Source organism: Capricornis sumatraensis, chromosome 4 (genome assembly GCF_032405125.1).
Source record: "Capricornis sumatraensis isolate serow.1 chromosome 4, serow.2, whole genome shotgun sequence".
Lineage (NCBI taxonomy): Eukaryota > Metazoa > Chordata > Mammalia > Artiodactyla > Bovidae > Capricornis > Capricornis sumatraensis.
Window position 1 is genome coordinate 9,889,579 of NC_091072.1, and position 25,259 is coordinate 9,914,837.

At 39.4% G+C, this 25,259-nt stretch overlaps 1 protein-coding gene across 1 annotated transcript in view; it reads left to right on the top strand.

Moving 5' to 3' along the window:
- Window positions 1-17,006, top strand: part of ZMAT4 (zinc finger matrin-type 4) — a 234,527-nt gene extending 217,521 nt beyond the window's left edge. The window contains exon 5 of the mRNA XM_068970498.1: window positions 16,906-17,006. Within this exon, the coding sequence (XP_068826599.1) occupies window positions 16,906-17,006 (101 nt within the window). The remainder of the gene's footprint in view (window positions 1-16,905) is intronic.
- Window positions 17,007-25,259: the final 8,253 nt, after the last annotated feature.

Sequence of the window (25,259 nt, forward strand, 5' to 3'; positions counted from 1 at the left end):
ACTGGAGAAGAGTGGAGAAATAACACCAGAAAGGATGAGGAGATGGAGCCAAAGCAAAAACACCACCCAGTTGTGATGTGACGGGTGATGGAAGTAAAATCCGATGCTGTAAAGACCAATATTGCATAGGAACCTGGAATGTTCGGTGCATGAATCAAGGCAAATTGGAAGTGGTCCAACAGGAGATGGCAAGAGTGCAAATCGACATTTTAAGAATCAGCGAACTAAAATGGACAGGAACAGGCAAATTTAACTCAGATGACCATTATATCTACTACTGTGGGCAAGAATCCCTTAGAAGAAATGGAGTAGCCATAAAGCCTATCATAGCCAAGAGTCCAAAATGCAGTACTTGATGCAGTCTCAAAACGACAGAGTGATCTCTGTTTGTTTCCAAGGCAAACCATTCAATATCACGGTAATCCAAGCCTATGCCCCGACCAGTAACGGTGAAGAAGCTGAAGTTGAATGTTTCTATGAAGACCTACAAGACCTTCTAGAACTAACACCCCCCAAAAAGATGTCCTCTTCATTATAGGGGACTGGAATGCAAAAAGTAGGAAGTCAAGAGATACCTGGAGTAACAGGCAAATTTGGCCTTGGAGTACTGAATGAAGCAGGGCAAAGGCTAAGAGAGTTTTGCCAAGAGAACACACTGGTTGTAGCAAACACCCTCTTCCAACAACACAAGAGAAGACTCTACACATGGACATCACCAGATGGTCAACACTGAAATCAGATTGATTATATTCTTTGCAGCCAAAGATGGAGAAGCTCTATACAGTCAGCAAAAACAAGACTGAGAGCTGACTATGGTTCATCTCAAGTAGATTATAATCTTAATAAACAACTTAAATAAGGAAAGCCTATTTTCCTTTTATTAACAAACGGAAAATGAGGTTTAGAAGTGATAAGCAGCATGCCTGAGGCTGCCCAGCAAAAGGGACTAGAGTTGAAATTCGAATCCATCAACAGGTTCCAAAGCTAGAACTTCTTGCCCTACACCGGTGGCTCCCACCATCTCCACCCTCTGGTCATCTCAGTGAGAGCTGAAGCTAGGAGACAGGTTGACAGCCTGTTCAACCTCATCACAGAATGTGCATGAGGGCTGTCCCAAGAATGACCACAAATCATCATTAAATAAATTTTAGTGGTAGGTGAATTCACAAATGCAGATCTATAAAGTATAATACAATATAGTATAGTATAGTATAATATAATATAATATATTGGGTCGATCAAAAAGTTCATTTGGGTTTTTCTGTAATATGAAAAACTTGAATGAACTTTTTGGCCAACCAAATAATATATATAATATAATAAGAAGAAGATCCACTTATGTACTTATTTATTTGTCTATATATTCTATTCAGGTACATCAAAGTCTCCTGGGGAGTCAGTTTGAGCATTTGGAGTGGAATTGCTGCTCTCACCAGAGCTGTTCCCTGCTCAGTGTTTATAAGGGCCCAAGAGAACAAAGCATATTGTTAACAAAGGCTATTAATGGAAGAATGAAAACAGGTCTTCAGATGGCTTCTTGAGTGCATGCCTTAAGAAAAAGAAGATGCAATTACATGACTTCCAATATACTCTTCTGCATTGTCCTTTTATTCTAATTTATGAACTTGATTAATTATCCATTCAATAGCCTCAATCACTCAATTTAAGAACAAAGCCAGGCAAAATATATTGAGATCCACTGTCAACAGCTTCTTAGGAAATAGTTCATGTAATGTCCTATCTTCCATATTTTCAAAAATTTTTTTAAAAATGAAGAATAGAGATAATTTTCCATTCAACTTTATGCCAAGCAACTATATAGGATGATTAGTATATAAAGAAGCATTTGACCTGTCAAAAAAAAAAGATGTGTATAAATAGCATCTGTAGAGAAGGCAGCTTGCCAGAATAATTTAAATATGCCTCAGGATGCTATATGAAAGAGAACTCTTTCTAGAATATTAAATTACTATGAAGTCTCACTCTCATGATTTAGGCCTTTATTCTTGTTCAAAGAAAAGAATCATTGTGGTTAAAAATAGCGGTGATAGTTTACATTTATTGAGCTGTTTGGTTCTTTTCTAGGTTGTTCACCTACACTAACATTTTTAATTTTCATAGAAACTTTCTGAGTAGGTAAAATTATTATCTTCCTTTTATAGATCAAGAAATAGAGACACCTAAACATTAAATAACAAGCTTAAATTGAAAGAGGGAAAAATATATATTGGGTTGGCCAAAAAGTTCATTGGGTCTTTCTATACCATCTTACAGAAAAACCTGAATGAACTTTTGCCAACCCAGTAATTCTTCCTCTCGAAAATGATCTGTACTTCATTCTCATGTTCTCTGTTTCCCACATTCACAGGTCCAGTTATATTTGAGAATTATGAAGCCTCAGTCATTTTCTAGGTTTTTTTTTTTTTGCAATGTTAAAATCAACGTTTATCAGTAAATTGTACATTTTGCTATTGTGAATCGAATAAGATCGATGGGCTTCTGTAAGTGGGTGAGGCTCCTGTGATGGTGGTATTAAACAGGGAGATCTCTTGCTACATGTTGCAGAGAAAAGTCACTTATTCAAGGCACAATGGGGCCACGTGTGTCAGGGTGTCTGTGTCAGGCTGGTCCAGAGGAAGGCAGGGTGCACATTCAGGTGGCTTCCGAGATTGGAAGGCCACTGTCTTCATAAGGTCTCTTACCTGTCTAGTCAGGCCTGAAATTTCACCTTTCACATTGTTTTTCTTCAAATGTTGAAAGCTTTTTAATGTCAAACATCCCTATTAAAGAGCCAATACTGCAGGAAGCATCAGACAGCCGTGACTTAACAAGGGGTTTGGCAGGCTGTCTGCTGAAGGCAAGATAAAGACCCAGTCATCTGAGATAGATGTCTACAGGCAGGCAAGAGGGATTAACAAGAACCAGAAGGACACCAAAGATAACATTCAAGCACCCGACAGCCGACTTGTGTGTGAACGATAGTGAGAGAGAAACAGGGAGAGAGAATGATCTCATTTATAACGTGATTCAAGGAAGACGCTGACAATTAGGACTTTTTCTTCATTCATATTTCCCCTTTGAATCCTTCTTGGATGAAGTCTCTTGAAAATGACCACCAGTTTTCCTCCTGCTTCCTGGGGCTTTTTGGTTCACCGGTTAGCCAGGACAGCTCTAAAGCAAGGGTCACCAGGGCTGCATTCGGACCTCTAGCCCATGACAAAAGAGTTGGCAGTCACTGTGTCCTCAGCTGATGCAGCTACGGAGCTAGGGACATGATTCTTTGATAGCTGTGGCTCTATCAGGACAGTTCTTCAGGGAGATCACATGGCCTGTGATTCCCTAGTTCTCAGGGACAAATGAGAGATGGTCTGGAAGACACAGGGCAGAGAAAGAAGGGAAGAGGCACTCATCTTCTTTCCTTTACACACTTTCTAACAGCCCTCATGAGTTTAATTTAACCCATTTGTGTTTAACGTAACCCCTTGGTACCCTTAATGCCGTTAATCCACAACTTCACCTTAGGGGTACAGTTTATTTTAGGATGAAGCAATCTGTGATCAAAAATTGTATTGTAGGAAAAAAGAAAACACGTTTTATGAGAACATTCTACATGAAAAACCTACAGCCCTGCTATGTTATTAGTTGCCTGTATAAGGTAAGATCTGTGGCATAGCCATGGGACCCAAAGGAAAAAGCGCCTTTCATCTTCTATAAATTTCCATTTGCATCACATCAACATCCAAGCCAGGAAGAGGGTATTTCACCCATATGTTGGTTTATAACATATGATTATAGTTATCTTGAGTATCGTTCAAATAGTAGATGACTTCAGAGTAGGTTTACTTACTTCTCTTTTCTTAACATTTAGTTCAAATCACAAAATCAAAAATCAGTTCAGTTATTTGGGTTGCTTGTCATTGTCTAGTGAGTGTGTGTATGCTAAGTTGCTTCAGTCATGTCCGACTTCTTGCAACTCGATGGACTGTAGCCCGCCAGGCTCCTCTGTCCATGGAATTCTCCAGGCAAGAATACTGGAATGGGTTGCCACTCCCTTCTCCAGGGGATCTTCCTGACCCATGGATTGAAGCCATGTCTTCTGAGGCTCCTGCATTGTGGGTGGATTCTTTACCGCTGAGCCGCTGGGGAAGCCCATTTTCTATTAGCAGTCATAATAATAGTGATCCCCTCCAAGGCAAAAATCAAGGCTGTCTGGGTGCTGATTTGCTCAAAGTATGAAAATGTGATAGGTCTTTCCCAGCAGTCCAGCGGTTAAGACTCTGCGCCCCCAGTGCGGGGAGCATGGCTCGATCCCTGGTTGGGGAACTAAGATCCCACCTACTGCATGGCCTCAGGGAGAGAAAAGTATCCTCAGTCCTCTACCAGATAGAAAAAAGTTAAACCTTCTTCTGATCAAGTAGCTCTTTAAGTACTTAGAATGAACTACTCTGTTACTTCTGAATCATCACAGTAGGGTGACAATTTTCTAGTCCTTTCTTGGGTCAGGCATCCAACATGGCTAAAAATTGTCTTTTAATTATGGGGAATACATTTAGTCCATAGCTTTAGATTTTGTTTGTTTGCCAAGAGCTTTTGAAGATGTTAAAGCTTTTTGCTTCTTGATTCCATTTTCAAGGCTTCACATTTATACTATTTAAATAAAGAATTGTTTTAGAAAATGTGTGTTCTTTGTTTAATCGACTGTTAGATATCCTGCAGTCTGCGCCTGCAAGCAGTGGGCTGAATTCAGAAGGTTAAGTGTTTAAGCATTCTGTACATCATAATGATTCTAGCATGGAGTAATATGAATCTTCTTTATTTGGGTCTGCAGCCAGCCCTGATCCTAGGAAGTTTCCTTAGCTGACGTTCACAAGGAAGAGATATTCCACAGTGCAAGTCTAAGTCTGGATACGGCAGCAGTCCTCATGTTATCCTTGTGATGAGTAGCATGATAAAATGCAGTGATTTTCAAACTCTTTTCCACCAAGCTCAAGGTACCTTATTGGAGTACCCTAAGTGCTACGCTTGGAGTTTGATGGTCTGACTCTTATTTGAAACCTCTAACCCCCTTTTCAACTCGAATAGCTGTGCTTTGTCAATCTTATATATTAATATGTTTCACATTAAGAGTTTTTATTTTTGAAATCAGGGTTCTCCTGCTTTTCTTCTTTCACCTCTATATTTCTTTTAAAAGCCCTAGTGTCATCATTAAGGTCAATAGCTTTGAATTCAGAAGTAGGTAGATTCAGGTCTCCTTGTCCACTTGCTAGTTCTATGAATTTAATGTCTTTGAAGTAGGGTTTTCTCATCTGGAAAATGGGCTAATAATGTTAACAAAGAGGTTTTGAGGATTAAACATGAGACTAATGACCTTTTAGCAAAGCTTTCTTCTCCCTAGTTCCTCGATATCACCTCTATCAGCTGGGGTCTGATCGGAGGGGTACAACCACCACGACGGACACAAAAGGAGGCACTATAAGAGTCACGGCAGCTGGGGAGGCAGTGTTGGTAATGCTTTTCCTTCCGTGTCTAGTGTTAGGCTCAAAGTCAGTAGCTCTGGCAATCAGAAAGGAAAGATGGCCATGAGCACCAGGGAGAGCAAAGGCGAACTGTACTTGTGAGGGAGAGCTGGAACCCATAGGGCAACTGAGGGTCATTCAGCCCATCCAAGTCAGGTAAGCTCTAGCCTTAATGATGTGGGTGACACGCAAGACAGGCTGGGGCTTTATACCAGGTCCCCAAATCCACATCTGTCCTGGGGTTCAGTAACCTGGAAGGTGGAACCAGAGACTCTTGTGAGTCTGGCTCCACCCCACGTGTCAAGGTGAGTATCCCTAATATAAAGGGGTACTAACTGCTCCACCAGTCTCTCTCTTCACCTACATCGTCTTCATGGATGATCTGACCAGCCCTGCAGCTGTAACTTGGAGAAGGAAATGGCAACCCCTCCAGTACTCTTGCCTGGAAAATTCCGGGCTATGGCCATGGGATCGCACAGAGTCGGAAATGACTGAGTGACTTCACTCACTCACTCACAGCTTTAACTACCACCTAGATGTAGATGAAGCCTTGTTTACCAGAATGTTCCTTGCCATGACTTTTCTATATATGTTGACATGCTGGAGCTGGAATCTCACCGACAGGCCAAGCACACCAAGCCAGTGACAGACTGGCGACTAGATGGTGGCCGTCCTTGATGGTTATCTGGAGTGAGAGCTCATAGTCTCTTCACGGCATTGCTGCTGCCAATCAGAATGGATACATGAGCCAGGTTGCATTTGCTGCTAGATTCCATAAAGGCACAAGCAGAGTTCACTGAGATCGAACTTAACGGGGATAAACAGAAACATCCAAGCCATCAAGTATAGGAGTAGAGGAAATGAAGATTTGGCTTAGCAGAAATCCATGTGGAAAAGACTTAGAATTGATTGCCGGCAGGTTCAGTATGAGTATAGATTACAGTGGGTCAGGGTTGCCAGACACACACACATACTTAAAGCTTTATAGGTACTGATGGAATTAATGGTGCACAGAGCTGTGGCAGCCCTGCTCTGTTTTGTACTGATGCAGACACACGAGGGTCCTGGACTTGAGTTTAAGGGTCATGGTTTAAAAATGTTATCAACAAACAGGAAATTTCATTCATAAGGTAATAGAGATGATAAGGGGAACTTGAAATTATATTTTAATGAAGAACATGGTCAAAGTATCAGTGGATGTTCAACCTGGTAAACAGAACCTTAGTGGATGTGATCATTTTCACGAGATGAGAATAAACTTGTGCACAATTCGGACAAGTGGGTTATTTGAAAAAGGAGAGTTCCAAATGCAATTGGACACCAACAGTTGTGCTTGGAAAACTCTTATGTGATGCCCATGAGGTTTTGGGCTAGACCAATGGTTTCTCTAAAACTAGCACCTTCTGAAGCTCTATGAAATGCAGACTTCCAGGTCTCACTCTAGATTTTCTGACTTACAGTAAGGCCTGGGGTAAGGGGTAAGGCCTGGGATTTGTGTTGTTAATAGCTCCCGCCTGATTCTTTAGTGGCCCATGTGGGAACTACTGGACCAGTTAAACTCTAAAGAACCTTCCATAGTTCTGTGAATCTATTATTCCCAGTTGTCTGTCCCAGGAGGCCACTTGCGTAGTGGGAGGAGAAGCCTGACCAGAATGGATAGGTTCAAACCCAGCTGTGTCTCCACGTGGTTCTGTGAAAGTCACTAAGTTGCTCCACCTCGGTTTCCTCATCTGTTAAAACAGGATAACAGCCGTGCCTGCTTGTAGAGTGTTGCCAAGAATAAATGAACACAACAGTGCTAATATATGACATACATAAGTATTAGTTATTATTTTTCATACCAGATGATGCATCCATTTACAAGACAGTTTGATTCATGAATATTTAAGAGTCAGAGAAGAAGGGAATCATTCCAAACCAAAGACCTTTTCTTTTCACTTTGACTTTATTAATTATCTTCTGAAATGGTTCTAGTTTTCGTATGCATTATAATATAGAACATATGCAAAAATGTATGTGAGTGATCCAAGCTTATCAAAGCATAAGTAAGAATATAAAGTTTACCTCCTAGGAATGCAAAACAATGGAATTTGTAGAGAGTAAATGAGAATAAACTGAAGTCTCAAAAAGTTTGCTGAGATTTCTTTGTGGAACCATGACCATCCAACTTTATTTTTTAAGAAAGTGCAATATACAGGTCTTAGGTATATAATCTGATGACTTCTGGTAAGTGAATATACCCTGTAACTACCATCCTAAGATATAGAACCATATGTTACCTTGGAAAATTCTCATGTCCCCTTCCAGTCAATCCCTACCCCCAGAAGGCAGCACTACTCTGAATTCTAACATTACAGAATAGCTGTGCTGTTCTTGAAATTTATATGGATGAAATCACACAGTATGTTCTCTCTTCTATCTGACTTCTTTACCTATATGTTATATTTTTTATTCTAATTTATGTTGTTCATAAATCAGTAGGTTCTTCTAGTTTTCAGCTATTATTTCATTGTATAAATACATTACCATTTGCTTATCAATTCTTGTGTTGAACATTCAGATCATTTTGAATTTTGTCTATGATGTATAAAGCTGCTATAAGCATTTTTGCACGAGTCTCTTTTTATAAAAGTTTTTGATCCTTTCGGGTAAATGTCTAGTAGGATTTCTGAGTCACAGAGTAAGTCTAGGTTTACAAAAAATTGAAAACTTTTCCATTTTCCATTCTTCTGTATGTGGATTTCGGCTGTTTGATGTGATTATTTACATTTGGTACTGTTGTATTTGATGTTTATTGCTTTGTTTGATGCTAGCACTTGTAATAGTTATGAGATGATTTTGAATTGTTCTTTTACTTTTCATTTCCTGGTGACAAATGATGCTGAGCACCTTTTCATTTGCTTATTGATCATTTTTATATCTTCTTTTATGGACTATCTGATCAAATAGCTTGTCCTTTGAAAAAGTTGAATTGTTTGTCTTTTTATTATTGATTTGTAGGAGTTAATTATATATTCTAGACAGAAGTCCTGAATCAGATATATGAATTGCAATTAATTTTTCCCAGGATGTGGCTTACTTGGTTTTCTTGATGTGTCTTTTTTAAGCAAAAGCTTTTGATTTTTTGTAAAATCCAATTCATGTTTTTTTAAAAAATATTTGCTTTATTTTATTTCTTAAGAAATCCATGCCTTTGCCAAGTTCACACAAATAATCCCCTGTATTTTTATAGAAGCTTTATAGCTTTACCTTTATATTTGAGTCTATAATCAGTCTTAATTTTAATGTGTACTGTGATGTAGAGATTGTGTTCTTTTTTTTTTTTTTTTCCTGCACTTATTCAATTATTCCAGCACCATTTGCTCAAAAACGTTTCATTTCTCCCATGGAATTGCCTTGATACTTTTGTTAAAAAATCAGTGAAAGTTACCAAAAGATACAAAATTCCAGCTTTTAGATAATTAAGTCCTGGGGATGTAATGAACACCATGATTATAGTTTAACTCTGCTATATGTTTGAAAGCTGCTAAGAGTAGATCCTAAAAATTTTCATAACTAGGACTTTTTTTTCTTTTTCTGAATCTATGTGAGGTCATGGATGTTGACTAAACTCATTGTGGTAGTCATTTAGCAATATATGTATGTCAAGTCATTATTGTGTACACCTTAAATTTACACAGAGCTGCGTGTCAGTTATACCTTAATGAAAGTGAAAACAAATCAATCGATTCTTTGGGTCTCCGTCTAGTTCTGGACTCTCGTTCTGTTGTGTTCATGGCTTCTGCCCATTATTATGTTTAATATTGGCATAAAATTGTTCACAATATTTTCTTATTATCCTTTTAAAATTGTCTGTAGCTTTTGTACTAAAAATAATTCTTTTATTTTAGTAATTTTTATGTTGCCTTTTTAAAAAACATTCATCAAGCTTGCTAATGATAATACTTGCTTAATCCTTTCAAAGAACAGATTTTTTGCTGGGTTTTTGTTTTTTTTTTTGGTAATTTGTGTTATATTTAAGTGACTGGTATATTATTTCTTTCCTTCTATTTGATTGATTTTGTTTTAATTTTCTTATCATTTTCTAGTTTTATAGCATTTAAACTTTGACCATTGTTTAAGCCTTTCATTCTTTCTAACACAAAGCCATGTATTTTCCTTTAAAAACTGATTACACTTGTCAAAATATCTTCTGATTTCTCTTTGGGTTTTTTTCCCTATGATGATAATAGGTCATTTAGAAGTATTTTAGGTCTTTTTCTAAATAATATTATTATTTATCCTTATTAATTTCAATGGTAGTCAAAGAAATCACAGTACAAAATATAATTATTTCTAATTTAGTTAGAATTGTCAATGGCTTAGCATATTCCCTAACTTAGTTTACTTGCTGTGCACTTGAAAATATTGTGTCATCTCCAGTTGTTGAGTGTAGCATTATATAAACTAGAGTACAATATAGTTGATAGTTTCATTTAGGTCTTTTAAAATTTACTAATTGTTTTATCTTACTGTACTGTCAGCTACTGAGATTGGAGGGTTAAATCTTTTACGGTTATGGCGTCTCTTTCTGCCTGTAGTTCAATCAGTTCTTACCTCCTGTATCTTTACGCTTTATTAGTTAAATTGCATTTAGAACTGTTAGGTTCTCCTGATGAGTTTCTCCCTTTATCTCTGGAAATCCTTTTTGTATTGAAGTCTGTTTTGTCTGATTTTAATATAGGCACTTTCACTTCTGGGTTAATCATATACTTTTTAATCATCCCAATTTATTTTCTCTAGAGTCTCCTAAGCTTTATATCTTTGTATTTATTTCTAGGGGATTAGTATGCATTCATAAGTGACCACTGTCTATATTTAAGTTAATCTTGGTAAATTTATTATTTCTTAATTGTTAATTATATTTTATATAAAATATAATGAGCTTTCAACAATACCGCTTACTCTTACTCATTCTTGTCACATATATTGGGTTGGTCAAAAAGTTTGAGCTTTTCATAATATGTTACAACTCAATATTTTTACATCTGTATACAGAATAAACAGAACAATACAAACATAGTGTTATAGCTTTTGCTTTAAATCATGATGGTTAAATAAACTTGGAGCAATAAAAAAATACCAATATATTAATCATTTATGATGTTCTTCATTTTTTCCTGTGGATATGAGTTTGCATCTGATGTCATTTGCCTTCCAACTGAAGAACTTTATAAGCATTTCTCTAGTGCAAGTCTCCTGGCAGACTTTTATTTCATTTATTGAAAATGCCCTTATTCCACTTGAAAGTTTGAAGGATATTTCTGCTGGATATGGAATTCTAAGTTGACAGTTGTTTTATTTTGTTTGTTTCACCACTTTTTGTTCCTTAGACCATTCAAGCCCATTTCACTCCTGGTCCTCTGTTTGCTGTTTGCCCTGTACTCTCCCTGGGCAACTCTTTAACCGGTTCCTCACTTCACAGGCTAATTCTTATCTCTCCAGTTTCATTTCATGATAGTCAGAGATCTCTGTTAACCATAGTATCCAAAACCAGCCTTCTTTTCTGTGACTCCCTCATTTTCCTGTTACATCCTCTGTGATATTTCCACAGTTGTGTTTGCTTCCTTGCTTTTTGTCTTTCTATGTGAATAGCTCCATACGAAAATTTACTCCATATTCTCTTATATTCCTAGCATTTGGCAAAATATCTGGCATCATAATAAAGGCACAAGGATGTTTCCCTACTGTAGCAGGAATGCAACTGAAGTTATAGGGGCCTCCAAAGTCTAGTTTTGCTAGAACTGAAAAGACGCATTGAGCAGTCACACTGCTACACTCTCCAGGACCATCCGTTTTACACACTGTGCTAGGGAATATAAATGTATAAGTGAAGCATCTTCAGGAAGCTTTTCTAGATTCTCTAAGTTGGAAACAATCTCCTCCTCTAGTTCTCCTAACATTCCACTTCATTCTGACTATAGTACTTTTTGTGACTGACCTTGCATTATTGCTGTTTTGTATACATATCTTCCGGAGAAGGAGATGGCAACCCACTCAAGTGTTCTTGCCTGGAGAATCCCATGGACAGGGGAGGCTGGTGGACTGCTGTTCATGGGGTCACCAGGAATCGAACACATCCGAGTGACTAAGCACAGGCATACATATCTTCCCGCTACAACTGGATTGTCAGTCCTTGCAGGCAAGAATATTTCAGAGCACATAGCAGCAATCCAGCAGAAATTAACCTTTATATCTGCAGAGGTTTGGGTATACACATAAAATGGCATTGCACTGAAAATGAATTGAATAAGAAAGTTAGCATTTTTGTTTAATAAGATTCTCCATTTCTCTGAGGAAAAAGGAGCTGTATAATTCCAAAGTAATTAGGATTTCAGCTGAACATTAATAAAGCCCTAAGTTCCCACCAAGGACACTGTGTCGTGTGGGGGAGGACTCCTCTGCCCCTTCTCTGCCTTTGTTCTTGTTTATGCACTGCCTTTCTGGTTTATGCTCCCTCTAGTTTGCATTGCAATAAAGTGCCAAATATTTCCTGCCCACGCTTCTGTTTGGCTGCAGAGCTGGAGAACTGTAATGGAAAGCAACAGATCAGAATATTTTTTAGATTTGTTGGTGCTCTTAAGAATGCCCATTTTAAAACATAAATATTTATGCCTCTTGCCACACTCCACCTCCATTCGTTGTGAGGAGACCATTGATGAGTCTGTCGTCTGAAGAGGACCCATATAAACACTGGTTACCATTTATTATGATAAGATTGATAGAGAACTCTAGAGGCAGGAATGCCTGAAGCTAGCTTTTATATTTTGATTCCATGCATAAAAGAGGAGATAGACCAGCCCTGGATAAGCATTCAAACAACTCGCATGCAGGTTGTGATAACTTACTGCCTCTGGGTTTGGAGACTGTGGTAAACTTTCTGAATCATGAACACCTGTGAGATGGAAAAACCATGGAACCACAGCTCTTCATTATAGAATAACTTTTTTCTTTAAGACCCAATGTTGTTCTGACAAATTCAAGCTACCAAAAGAAGTATGACTCTATGGGATGACACTTTTTAAAATGTGTGTGTAGTGTATTGGAGGTTAGGGTTACAAGTCTAAAACTTCTTATAGAGTCTCAGGCCCTATCCAAGTTTTATAGCATCAGAACCTTCAGATGCTGTGCCTAGGGATCCATATTTTAACACCATCACCAGAGCATGTTCTAGGATGTCCAGGAGTCTTTGCTTGAGGGAATCAGTTCAGTTCAGTTGCTCAGTCGTGTCCGACTCTTTGCGACCCCATGAATCACCGCACGCCAGGCCTCCCTGTCCATCACCAACTCCCGGAGTTCACTCAGACTCACGTCCATCGAGTCCGTGATGCCATCCAGCCATCTCATCCTCGGTCATCCCCTTCTCCTGCCCCCAATCCCTCCCAGCATCAGAGTCTTTTCCAATGAGTCAACTCATTGCATGAGGTGGCCAAACTACTGGAGTTTCAGCTTTAGCATCATTCCTTCCAAAGAAATCCCAGGGCTGATCTCCTTCAGAATGGACTGGTTGGATCTCCTTGCAGTCCAAGGGACTCTCAAGAGTCTTCTCCAACACCACAGTTCAAAAGCATCAATTCTTTGGTGCTCAGCCTTCTTCACAGTCCAACTCTCACATCCATACATGACCACAGGAAAAACCATAGCCTTGACTAGACGGACCTTAGTTGGCAAAGTAATGTCTCTGCTTTTGAATATGCTGTCTAGGTTGGTCATAACTTTTCTTCCAAGGAGTAAGCGTCTTTTAATTTCATGGCTGCAGTCACCATCTGCAGTGATTTTGGACCCCCAAAAAATAAAGTCTGACACTGTTTCTACTGTTTCCCCATCTATTTCCCATGAAGTGATGGGACCAGATGGGAATAGAGAGACAAGAATTATCTCTTTCATCTCTAATCTGTCAGTCTGTGCCTGGAAAGTTTTCAGTCCCTTAGATTGCTTCTCAAGAAGATACTGTGGTTTCATTCCTTTTCTCATAACTGAATTGATTCTTCATTGAATAATTAGTAAGTCAATGTCCAATTATTCTGTAATTGAAGCTAAAACAAAACAACAACTTAATTCATACTCTGGCCAGATCAACTTATCATGCCATGTCAAATAGGTTTCTTAGAAACATGCATTGAACTGTGGGAATCTGAAAGTCTACAGGAAGTTCTACCCTTTGCCACAAAATGGACACAAGATCAATTCTGATGACACCACAATATTCCACAAGCAGGGCTCGTTGGATATCATCAGAACTAACTTTATTTTTGCCACCCACTGCCCTTTCATGCCATCTCTGGAGGCTTAATTTTTTCCTACTCTTTGGGTATAAACTGGGGTGAGTTTCATGAATTTTCACTCACTTTTAACTAGTAAAGTGTTCTTGACTTTCATTCTTAGATACACAGAAGCTCTATGTCATTAGCTGATATATCCAAGTGTCTTCTGAAAAAAAAAAATACACACAGCTTTGGGGTTGAGCATTATCTTTATTCGGTGGAATTTTTGGAGGACTTTAGCTCAAGATACAGTCTCTCGGATAGCTCTGAGCGACTGTTGTTAAAAAATAAGGGAGGAGCCAGGATATGTAGGAGTTTTTGTTGAGAGAGAAAACCTAACAAAACATGTATCCGAACATCAGAAGATTACTGCTAATAAAAACAAAACATTTCAAGTTAATGGTTTTAGTGCTTTTCTGCCTCTGGGGAGATAGACGCAAAGTCTTGGGCTCACTGAAGTCATCTCTTCTGATGCTCACCTTTACTCCTGGGTCCTGTTTCTCTTCATCCTGAATCCCCTCAGGCAGCACAGCCAGCAGGAGCAGCTGCAGAGGCTGATGGCTCCTTTGTTGACTGAAATGGCAAGTGACATCCTTTGTTCACACAGGATAGAAGAATAATTTTTAAGTAACTCCGAACTTAATTGAAAGTGAGTTTCTCCCCTCCCTCAGGTCAGTTCTGCTTGGGCTGCCTGTTAGCCATGCAAAAGGAGGCAATAGGCTTCTCTCTTTTTCGCTGCCCTTGGCTTTTGCTTTTCTTCCTTTCTCTCAGCTCAGGTTCCTCCAGGGCTGAGGGATGCAGGGTGTCAGGTTAGAAAGGTAAGGGAGATAAGGCTTACTTGATAGATACCCAGACAAAGCTAGCCTAGATGCCATTTGACTCTTTCCCATGGGGTGATGTCATTGCTTTTTCAAGACCTCAGCATTACTTGATACTTAGCCTTAAGCTAAGTATCTCTTCTAGGGTCACTTTAAAGCACTCGATGTCCAGCTGAACTCTACAGCATTCTTCTGCTGAGGTCACACTGCCCAAACTGTTCATACATGGCACACACGTGGTCTGTGGGACACTTACATCTTTTGCTCTAACAAGCTCTGAGAATACATGCCAGGTACAATCCTTCCACCTCTCTTACTTCCCCATCAGAGCAGCTAAGCAGCCAGAGTCTCTCGCTCTTTGGATCTTGAGGGCGGTGTCCAGCCCAGAACACTCAAACTCAGGAAGGAATTTCTCAAGATCTCCGGGTAGTTCCACTGAATCCTTTTCCCAGGGATGTGAGTTGAAAGAGAAGGAATCCTCCATCTGATATGGACAAGGGTAAGTCAAACTCATAGTATGAGAGAGCTCCCTGTAATAAATTCTCTCTTCTCAGTCTCTTTTTTCAGACTGGTGATGAGTGGCCAGTTTGAGTTAGAAATTGGTTCTTGATCACTTCCATTGAATGCCCTGAACTGGGACTCTTATCTCTACGTTAGTCATGGTGGTGTAACTAGCATCTGTGTCTTAGAAATTCAACTCAGGACTTCGTCCAGGACATTGGGAAACCAAGATTCCTTTATAGTACCTCTTTGCAATCATATAATAACTAGTTTATGTTGATTATTTGTTGTGTAGCAGACACTGCTTTATACCTTATCTTCCTCAGTCCTCCTCACAATCTTATAAGGAAACAGAACTTCAGAGAAGTCAAGTAATTTTTGTAAAGTCACTCAGGTAACAGATTGCAAAGTTCTTCCAGCTCTGTGCATTACTTTCTTTTTAGGAAAATAAGAATGATATTGCCCCTTGGAAAGAAAATATTATGCATTCATCAGGAAAAATGCTATAACTGTTTAATATTCTGGGTTTGACAATGGGAAGAGAGAATCTTGGAGTAAAATTAACAAGACGTCTCACTTGCTAAGCATTTGAGTATGTGTATTCACTTAATTCTTATAAAACTTTGTAATATGGATGGGTTTGTCTCCATCTCATAGATGAAAAAACTAAAGCCAGGAAGAAATTATGTGACTTCCCCTACATTACACAACCAGGAATATTTGGAGCCAGGACTTAAAATCTGAAGTCTCAGCCATGACGCTACAGATACTTTTTCTCTCCTCTCTGATGGGGACACAGCAGCAGAAAGAATACGAGCTGTGGCGGATGTTTGGCTAAAGTTTATTTCTAACACATTTGACTCTAGATGTATCAATATTATATGACAGTCAAGTTTTTTTTTTTTTTTAACTAACCTTCATGAAAACAAAGAGCATCTTATTTATCTTGGAATCCCTAATATCTGCTCCAAAGTTGACACTCTCTTGCTGCATGAGCTAAATGAGTAAACAGATGAGGGAATAACTTTGATTTCAACTCTCTGGTGGGAAGTGATTTTTCATGTGACTTAAGTTAGTCGGGGCTTCCCTGGAGGACCAGTGGTTATAACTTCACCTTCCATTGCAGGGGATGGAGGTTTGATCCCTGGTTAGGGAGCTGAGCTCTCACGTGCCTTGGGGTCAAAAAACGAAAACATAAAATAGAAATGATATTGTAACAAATTCAATGAAGACTTACTTTAAAAGTATCCACATTAAAAAAAAAATCTTTAAAAATAGATGAATTAATCCTCCTCCTGTGTATTTGCATTTGATAAGATGATCCTGGGAGAAGAGTTGACATGAACGATATCAAAAGTTGAATTTCTGATTCTGTGACTGGAATAGAGATGGAAGAGGAATTGAGACAGAATTTTTCTCTGGAGTCTCAAATTTCATTGCAGAAACAGTAGCTTACCACATATGTCTGCCTTAAGGAAAAAGTAGAATGCTTCTTTATTTGGGTTACAAAGTATCCAGAAACATTTTACACCACGAAGTATGTCCTGATCATTTCAGTCATTCAGCAATGAGCCAGGCTGCTTCCAACGTGTTCACAGTCAGCTTCTGCTAAGGAACCTGCTGGTTGGGTTCTTGGGAGGAGGGATTGAAGTGTTACCGGTGGCTTCTAAGATAATCTGTCCCTGAACGTTCGGCGATTCCGGGATTCGTTCCTGTGGTTGATGACAATGGTGCGGCTAACCAGGTCTGCGTGTCTGTCATCCACAGGTCTGAGGCGCAATTACAGATGCACCACCTGCAGTGTCTCCCTAAACTCAATAGAACAGTATCACGCCCATCTGAAAGGATCCAAGCACCAGACCAAGTAGGTACTTTCACGCTTTCACACTTCAGTCCTTTTGTTAGTATGATGAATGAAGGCTAACCACTTTACTTATTGCAAAATAAGTAGATGAAAACTACATCTCTGATCTCCAAGGTTCCCTTGATATTTATGCCATTCAAGCCTACAGAGCCTGCCTGACATTGCTTGAAGAGTGACTTTTTCCCTTTTTTTTGGATACAGTGATGACAATTTTTTTTTCCATTTCTTTCCTTCTTTTCAAGGACAGTAAGCACATTTGTATGAACTTCCCAGGAATCTTTAAGTCTATAGTAAATGTTTTAAAATAAACAATATAATTTCTCTTAGTACTTTGGGAGTGGACCAGGCCTCCTTGTTGTGAAGTCAGATTCTATGCATGCCCACTTTCTGTTTCTAGAAGAGTATGGTTGATGAGTCTGGAAAACTAACAACTCTGGAATTTTAAGTCATTCACATGTATAGCTATTTTCAATTGAATGGAGGCTCATTCCACACCCCCCTCTGATTCTCATGATTTTATACCAGAGAAGGCTAATCAGGCATTGTTTGCCCTATATATATACTGCTCATCTTTTTACAAAACCAATACTTTTAGGTATTTTTTAAGTAGCTAATAAAATCTAATAAAATAGGGAAAAAACAAAGGTTACCTCAATTTTCCTGAATATAATTGTTTTCATTTCACTCATATTCATGAGCAGAATCATTGAAACAGATTTGACTATATCAGGGCCTCATGAATGATGAATGACTCATTGGACAAACACTGATGGAGCTCCCACGTGTGTCAGACCCCGAGTGTGACCTGGGGAAGAAAAGCTGAGTGGACTGAAGCCTTCCTCTTGGGGAACTCTCTGCCAAGCTGGGGAAGCAGTCATGTAAACACATAGATTGTTCACTGTTACCATGAAGTGGGCACCCCGAGCTCTGAGGACCAGGGACAGGGAAAGATTTCCAGGGACATCGATGCAGAGGCTGAGTTCGTAACAATGAAGTCCCGGTTTGATTTTGTTTTCTATTATCACTCAGTGGCCAGCACAGCACTTGATACATGCCTAGTGCTACATGAACATTTCTGATGGGTTTCCTAGGCAACTCAGTGGTAAAGAATCTGCTTACCATGCAGGAGATTCGAGTTTGATCCCTGGATTGGGAAGAGCCCTTGGAGGAGGAAATGGCAACCCACTGCAGTATTCTTTCCTGGGAAATCCGATGGACAGAGGAGCCCGGCGGGCTAAAGTCCAAGGGGTTGCAGAGTCAGCCACGACTTAGTGACTAAACAAGAATAATACACTGCTAATGGTGTGAACGTGTGATTTTAAAAGATAAGCAATGACTTTCCAAGCAGATATATGAGGAAGGTGCATTCCAGGCCAGGAAATGTCTTTGCAGAGATATTGTAAAGATGCTTAGATCACAGTGGGTCTGGCTTCAGTGGGGAAGTGTAAGCCCAGAGTTTCTGACTGACCCTTACTGACTCAGTTTTTCCTCCATGTGGCTGTTGGGTGAGTCAAAGCTGCTTTCATGACTTCCTTCCCTCTTATGCACCCCTACAGGGCTTTTATCAAGGGAAATCTTCAAAAGCAATATTTTCTATGATTGGTTACTGAGCGCCTGCATTGATTATTAGCAGCTGCTATACCACCTGCCACCCCCAACCAAAAACATAATCTCTTCAGCATCTCTAATCATTGCAGTGTGTGTATTCTAACCAACATTCTAACCAACACGCACACACCTGACGAGGAGCTGCAGCATGAAACAATCATCATTTAGGGCACATTTATTGCTCTTCGTGGGTAGAAAAAGGTAGACAATAATGACTTTAGGTGACAAGGATTATGTAGATAACAAACGCAGGTAGATAGCATCTCAGTTTTAGGAAAACATCTACTTCTCTCTGTGTTCCTATAAAACTTCCTGTGAAATAACTTGAGCCAGGCATAGTCACATCTATTACCTTATTTTGTCCCCTTAACTACCTCAGCATACATACTGTGCTTAGTCACTCAGTCATGTCTGACTCTTTGTGATCCCATGGACTGTAGCCCGCTGGGCTCCTCTGTCCATGGCGATTCTCCAGGCAAGAATACTGGAGTGGGTTGCCATGCCCTCCTCCAGGGGATCTTCCCAACCCAGGGATCGAACCCAGGTCTCCTGCATTGCAGGCAGATTTCTTACTCCCTGAGCCACCAGGGAAGCCCAAGAATACTGGAGTGGGCAGCCTATCCCTTCTCCAGGGGATCTTCCAGACCCAGGAATCAAACTGGGGTCTCCTGCATTGCAGGCGGATTCTTTACCAGCTAAGCTACCAGGGAAGCCCGAACATACATATTACTGACCCATTATTTGATTTGAGAAAACCAAGACTCAGAGAAGCTAAGTAAGTCAGCCAACACCTGACAAATGGCAGAACCAGGACTGGACTCAGCAGCCTCTGACTCACGCTTCTAATTAATTCATGTCATTCAGTCACTGCAGACAGGCTTGGGACGCAGGATGTCAGGGACAGCCAGTAGAAGGTCCCATGATGAATTTTGAAAAAGGGCATCTCCTCCCTAGTGTAACTTAATAAACACACATGACTTCAGAAGGGCACATCACCTCCTGTGCTGCCTTCTTTTCAATAAACAAGAGTTTGCTTTTTTTTTTTTTTTTTTTAACCACAAAAGTACGAGCTTGCTGTGCTTCTGAAGAGTGAAATGAGGGAAATGTGAAGAAAACAACTGTCACAGCTCCGCCCCACTGGTCTGGCTCATCCGCCATTATGCTGAATCTGAGTATCCTGGGTGTGTGTTCATGTGTGGCTTGGTTTATGAGACAGACTGTTCCGTAACTTTCTTGTAATATCCTTGTTAGGTTTGGTTTCAAGCGTGTGGGGGTCTCCTTAAACAAGTTGAGAGCTTTTCCTTCTATTCTAATCCTTGAATGAGTTTGTGGTAGACAGCTTCTGGTTTCTTATCTTAAAAACTAAGAATTCATTGATGAAGTCATCTGGGCCTAGAGATTTACGCTTTGCTGTGCAGTTGCTAAGTTGTGTCTGACTCTCTGCGACCCCATGGACTGCAGCATGCCAGGATTCCCTGTCCTTCACCATCTTCTGCAGTTTGCTCAAACTCATGTCCAGTGAGTTAGTGATGCTGTATAACCATCTCCTCTTCTGTCAACCCCTTCTCCTTTTGTCTTCAATCTTTTTCAGCATCAGGGTCTTTTCCAATGAGTTGGTGATGGATTTATACTATGGGAGTATTTTGATTTAAAAAGTAGCTTTTTTTTCTACCATACTATTCATATTTTGTATTTTTTTTACACCAGTTTAAATAAGCTGTCTTTCAATGAATGTGTCCATTTTATTTACATTTTAAAATATATTGGTATCAAGTTGTTTGCTTTATCACCTAATTTTTTTTGATGTCTGTGGAATATTTGTTCTTTCTGGACATTGTTTATTTGTTTCTTCCTCTTTTTTTGGCTCAACTTTTTGTTAGAAGTTTATCATTCTTTATTAAGTTTCTTTTAATGATCAGACGTTGGGGATTTGTTGATTTTCTTTATGTGCAGTTATTTTATCACCTCTAAAACATTATTTCCTTTTTTTCTACCTTTTAAGGTTTAATCTGCATTTCCTCTCTAGCTTCTTAATATAAAAGTGTAGGATCCATAATGAAAAAAAAATCTGAAAAAGAAAAAAAGATGTATATATACATATATATAGGACTTCCCTGGTGGCTCAGATGGTAAAGCATCTGCCTATTATATGGGAGACCCGGGTTCGATCCTGGGGTTGGGAAGATCCCCTGGAGAAGGAAATGGCGACCCACTCTAGTATTCTTGCCTGGAGAATCCTATGGACAAAGGAGCCTGGCTGGCTACTGTCCATAGGGTTGCAAAGAGTTGGACACGACTGAGAGACTTCACTATATAAAACTGAATCACTTTGCTGTATACACTTGAAACTAACAATATTGTGAATTAACTACTGCTGTTATTGTTTACTCACTAAAGTGGTGTCTGACTCTTTCACGACCCCATGGACTGCATACGTCAATATAAAAATTAGGGGGAAAAAGGGTGTAAGTTAGCAATTTTTCAATGTTTTTTCTTTTTCTAGCATAAGAATTTCAGAGAAGGCAATGGCACCCCACTCCAGTACTCTTGCCTGGAAAATCCCATGGATGGAGGAGCCTGGTAGGCTGGAGTCCACGGGGTCGCTAAGAATCAGACACAACTGAGGGACTTTACTTTCACTTTTCACTTTCATGCATTGGAAAAGGAAATGGCAACCCACTCCAGTGTTCTTGCCTGGAGAATCCCAGGGCCAGGGGAGCCTGGTGGGCTGCCATCTATGGGGGTCGCACAGAGTCGGACATGACTGAAGCGACTTAGCAGCAGCATCAGCAGTATAAGAATTTAAGGTTTTCAATGTACCTCAACAGATTGTTTTAGCTGCATTCTAAATGCAAATTTTTGTATTACAAAAGTTTTAATATGTAGTATTTGCTTTTTGTTACTTATTTCAATATACTTTCTGTTTTGCTCGTTTTACTCATGTTTGTTTAGAAATCCTCCTGATTTATTCATGTTTGATTAGAAGTGTTATGTCTAAAATCAAATATTTACAGGATTTTTCTATTTATATTTGTTGTAATTTGTTTGTATCTGGATTCTACCAGGATCAGAGAAAATACTCTAAATGACCTCAGTCTCTTGAAATATGTATAGACTCACTCTGTTCCCTGAGGCTTCCCAAGCAGCGCTAGTGGTAAAGAAACGGCCTGCCAACGCAGGAGATTCAAGAGATGCAGGTTCAATCCCTGGGTCGGGAAGATTCTCTGAAGGAGGACATGGCAACCCATGGATAGAGGAGCCTGGTGGGCTATATAGTCCATGGGGTCGCAAAGAGTCAAACACGACTGAAGAGACTTAGCACGCATGCACGTGCTTTGTTCCCCAGGCATACAGTCAATTTTGCTCACGTATTATGTTTTCTTGAAAAGAATTTACTGTTGGGTAAATGATCCTTGCTATCAGTTAGGTAGTTTCTTAATCCAGTTCAAATTAGTATATGGTCACTGATTTTTAAAAAATCTATTTGTTATATCCATGAGAAGCAGACATAATTAAAAACTTCCAACTATATGTATGGATTAGCCTATGTGTCCTGTTAATCTTTTGTATTTAGTTTTATATATTTAAAGATATAGTATTAGCTACTTACAAATTTAGGATTTTTAATGCCTTCTTATTGTATGGGCCCTTTTTCTAAAATCATCTCTTGCCACCACGAAATGTGTTTCTCTGTTACTAGTAGTATTTTCCTTGAGGTATACCAACATCAACTACAGCAGCTCTTCAAGGCTTTCAAAAGCTTTTTCCTTTAAATTGCATCCAGCTCTTACTTTGTCTTCAGGTGGAAGGTTAGTGTGACCAGTTACTCAACCAGAACCAGAAACCGAGATCAGCCAAATGGTTTTTTAACTGTTCTAATCTAAGTCAACATAAGTATTAAAGTGTCAGTAATTTTCAAGGTTTTATATTTATATTTTAAGCAATCATTTCTAAAGAAGTGTTGAGATGAGCAAAGATGATTCAGTTGTGTAGTGGAAAGAACACTGAATTTTATTTCTAGGGCAATTTTGGCGCTGAGTGACCCTGGGAGCCAACAAACCTTTCAGGCTCACTTCCCTCAAAGATGAGCGATTAGTGCCGACAAGAATGAGACAAATGTGGTTCCACTTTCCACGCTTTACTCATGATCCTGGTATTCTTTTTTATGAAACCTGAATTCAGACCTAAAATTCCTCCTGAAACATGCCCCCAGTCAGCCTTAACCATTTATTGAAACTGGCAATGACCCTCCCCTGCCCCAGTTATGTCTACCCAGAACTGCACAATATGACCTCACTTGTAAATAGCACCTTTACAGAAGTAAAAGTTGAGAATCTCAAGGTGAAATCTTCCTGGATTTATAAGAATGACTTATGGTGTCTTTATGAGGGGCTAGAAAGGGAGATTTCCACACACCAAGATGGTGGCCATGTGAACATAGATTCAGAGATCGGAGTTTGCTCCCTTCCAAGACAAGGACCACCAGGAGCCAGTATGTTCTGGGAGAGGCCAGGGGGATTCTCCTCCAGAGATGTCAGGGAGCTGACAGCTTGATTTCAGACTTCCATCTTCCAGATCTTCCATTCTCCAGAGAGAATACATTTCTGTTATTTGAAGTCATTGGACACGACTGAGCGACTTCCCTTTCACTTTTCACTTTCATGCATTGGAGAAGGAAATGGCAACCCACTCCAGTGTTCTTGCCTGGAGAATCCCGGGGACGGGGGAGCCTGGTGGGCTGCCATCTCTGGGGTCGCACAGAGTCGGACATGACTTGTGTGACCTAGCAGCAGCAGCAGCAGCAGCAGCTTTGACTACTTTTTGAGGCCAGCCCTAAGAAATTAATATAGTGTGAAACTTACATGCTTTGTTTTGTAAGTAATCCTTCAGTCCTATTTTCCTGGACAACTGCTTACAATGCTGATCCTGATCATGACAATGATGGTGATGTTGGAGAGGATGGTGTGATGGTGATGCCACCATCACATAACTGCAGTGGGACTTGTATGAGACTAGGACACAGCTATAGACTAAAATGCCTTGAAAGGATCACATCTTAAACACATAGCAGTCCTATAATGGGCCAGAGCCACGCATCTCCACTTTATAGTTTAGAAAATTGAATCTCAGACTTGTCCAAGGCCCCCAGAATAATTGGTTGGCAGAGCCAAGAACAGAAGGTTTTTTGGCAACCTTTACTATTACTGTTATAGTAATACTTAAGGGCAATATGACAATAATAGCATTATTTAAGCATTGTTATAACTATGATAGTAAAGGTTGCAAATAACCTGACTTCTGTTCTTGGCTCAACTAGTTAAATGCCTTTTTCTTTTTTAGGCAAATGTCATGAACAGCAAAATGACAGTCAAATGTTGCTCCATGGTTAAATAGCAAGAGAAATATTCAATATCTAATGAGATTAAAGGTTTAGAAATGCAAATGATTATGCTGACATATAAAGCGATTGCCCATTTTGTAGATTTTTTTCAGCATTTCCAGGAGATCTAGCCTGTCAATTAGTACAGATGCTTAAAATGAAATTTAAAGACACATGAGTTCATACTATAGACTAATGAAAAGCTCCCCCCAATAATGTACTTAAATTTGAGTTTAGGGAACACTTCAAGCCTCAGGACATTATATTACCTGGAATTAAAGGATATAAAAGTTGTCATTACTTACTTTGATATTTCAGACAGTTCAAAATGAGATACAAGTGTCTAAGAGAATAAATCTGACTGGCCACAATTTAGTTGTGATTTCTAAATGTGCTGCTTTCTTTGAGAAGAAGCCTGAAATGGTGATATCCACTGCTTTTTCTGCAGTTTTTTTTCCCAATTAATATGAATTGTCCAGACAAAACCTTCATATTATTCATTTTCCCATTATGTTCATTTATTTGTGAAGTGATTGAGTGGACGTTCAATCTAATTTTCAGAGCTGGAATATATTTGCTTTAAAAACCTTGGAATTCAGTTCTTGCATTCAGGATAGTAGTTGAGTGGGAGTACAATCAATAATAAATAAAATATTTTTGCAAGAGATGCCAAGCATGGAGAATCTACTGGAATTATAATAAATGTGTTGCTGTTCAGTCACACACCAGGCTGCTATGTTTTCCAATATCTCCCAGAGTTTGCTCAGTTTCGTGTCCATTGCTGCCCAACCATCTCACCCTCTGCCGCCCTGTCTCCTTTTGCCTTCAGTCTTTCCTTGCTTCACTGTCTTTTCCAATGAGTCGGCTCTTCCCTTCAGCCAAAGTACTGAAGCTTCAGCTTCACTATTGGGCTTCTCTGATGGCTCAGTGGTAAAGAATCTACCTGCCAACTCAGGAGACACAGGTGACTTGGATTCAATCCCTGGGTTGGGAAGAGCCCCTGAAAAAAGAAATGGAAACACACTCCAGTATTCTTGCCTGGGAAGTTCTATAGCTTAGTGACTATTCAGCAATAGCAATTATAGTAAGTAAAGTAGCTCAATATTCCAAGGTGATGTTCTCTTCAGAAACAAGCCAAAAACAAAAGCCAAGTCAAGGCATGGACTTCTTCGAAGGCTACAAATAGAGAAATTTTTGTTGAATTTTCAATGTCGTTTCCTGTCAATAACCAATTTCAATAACCAGAGGGGTTGGGACTTTGATTTTGAG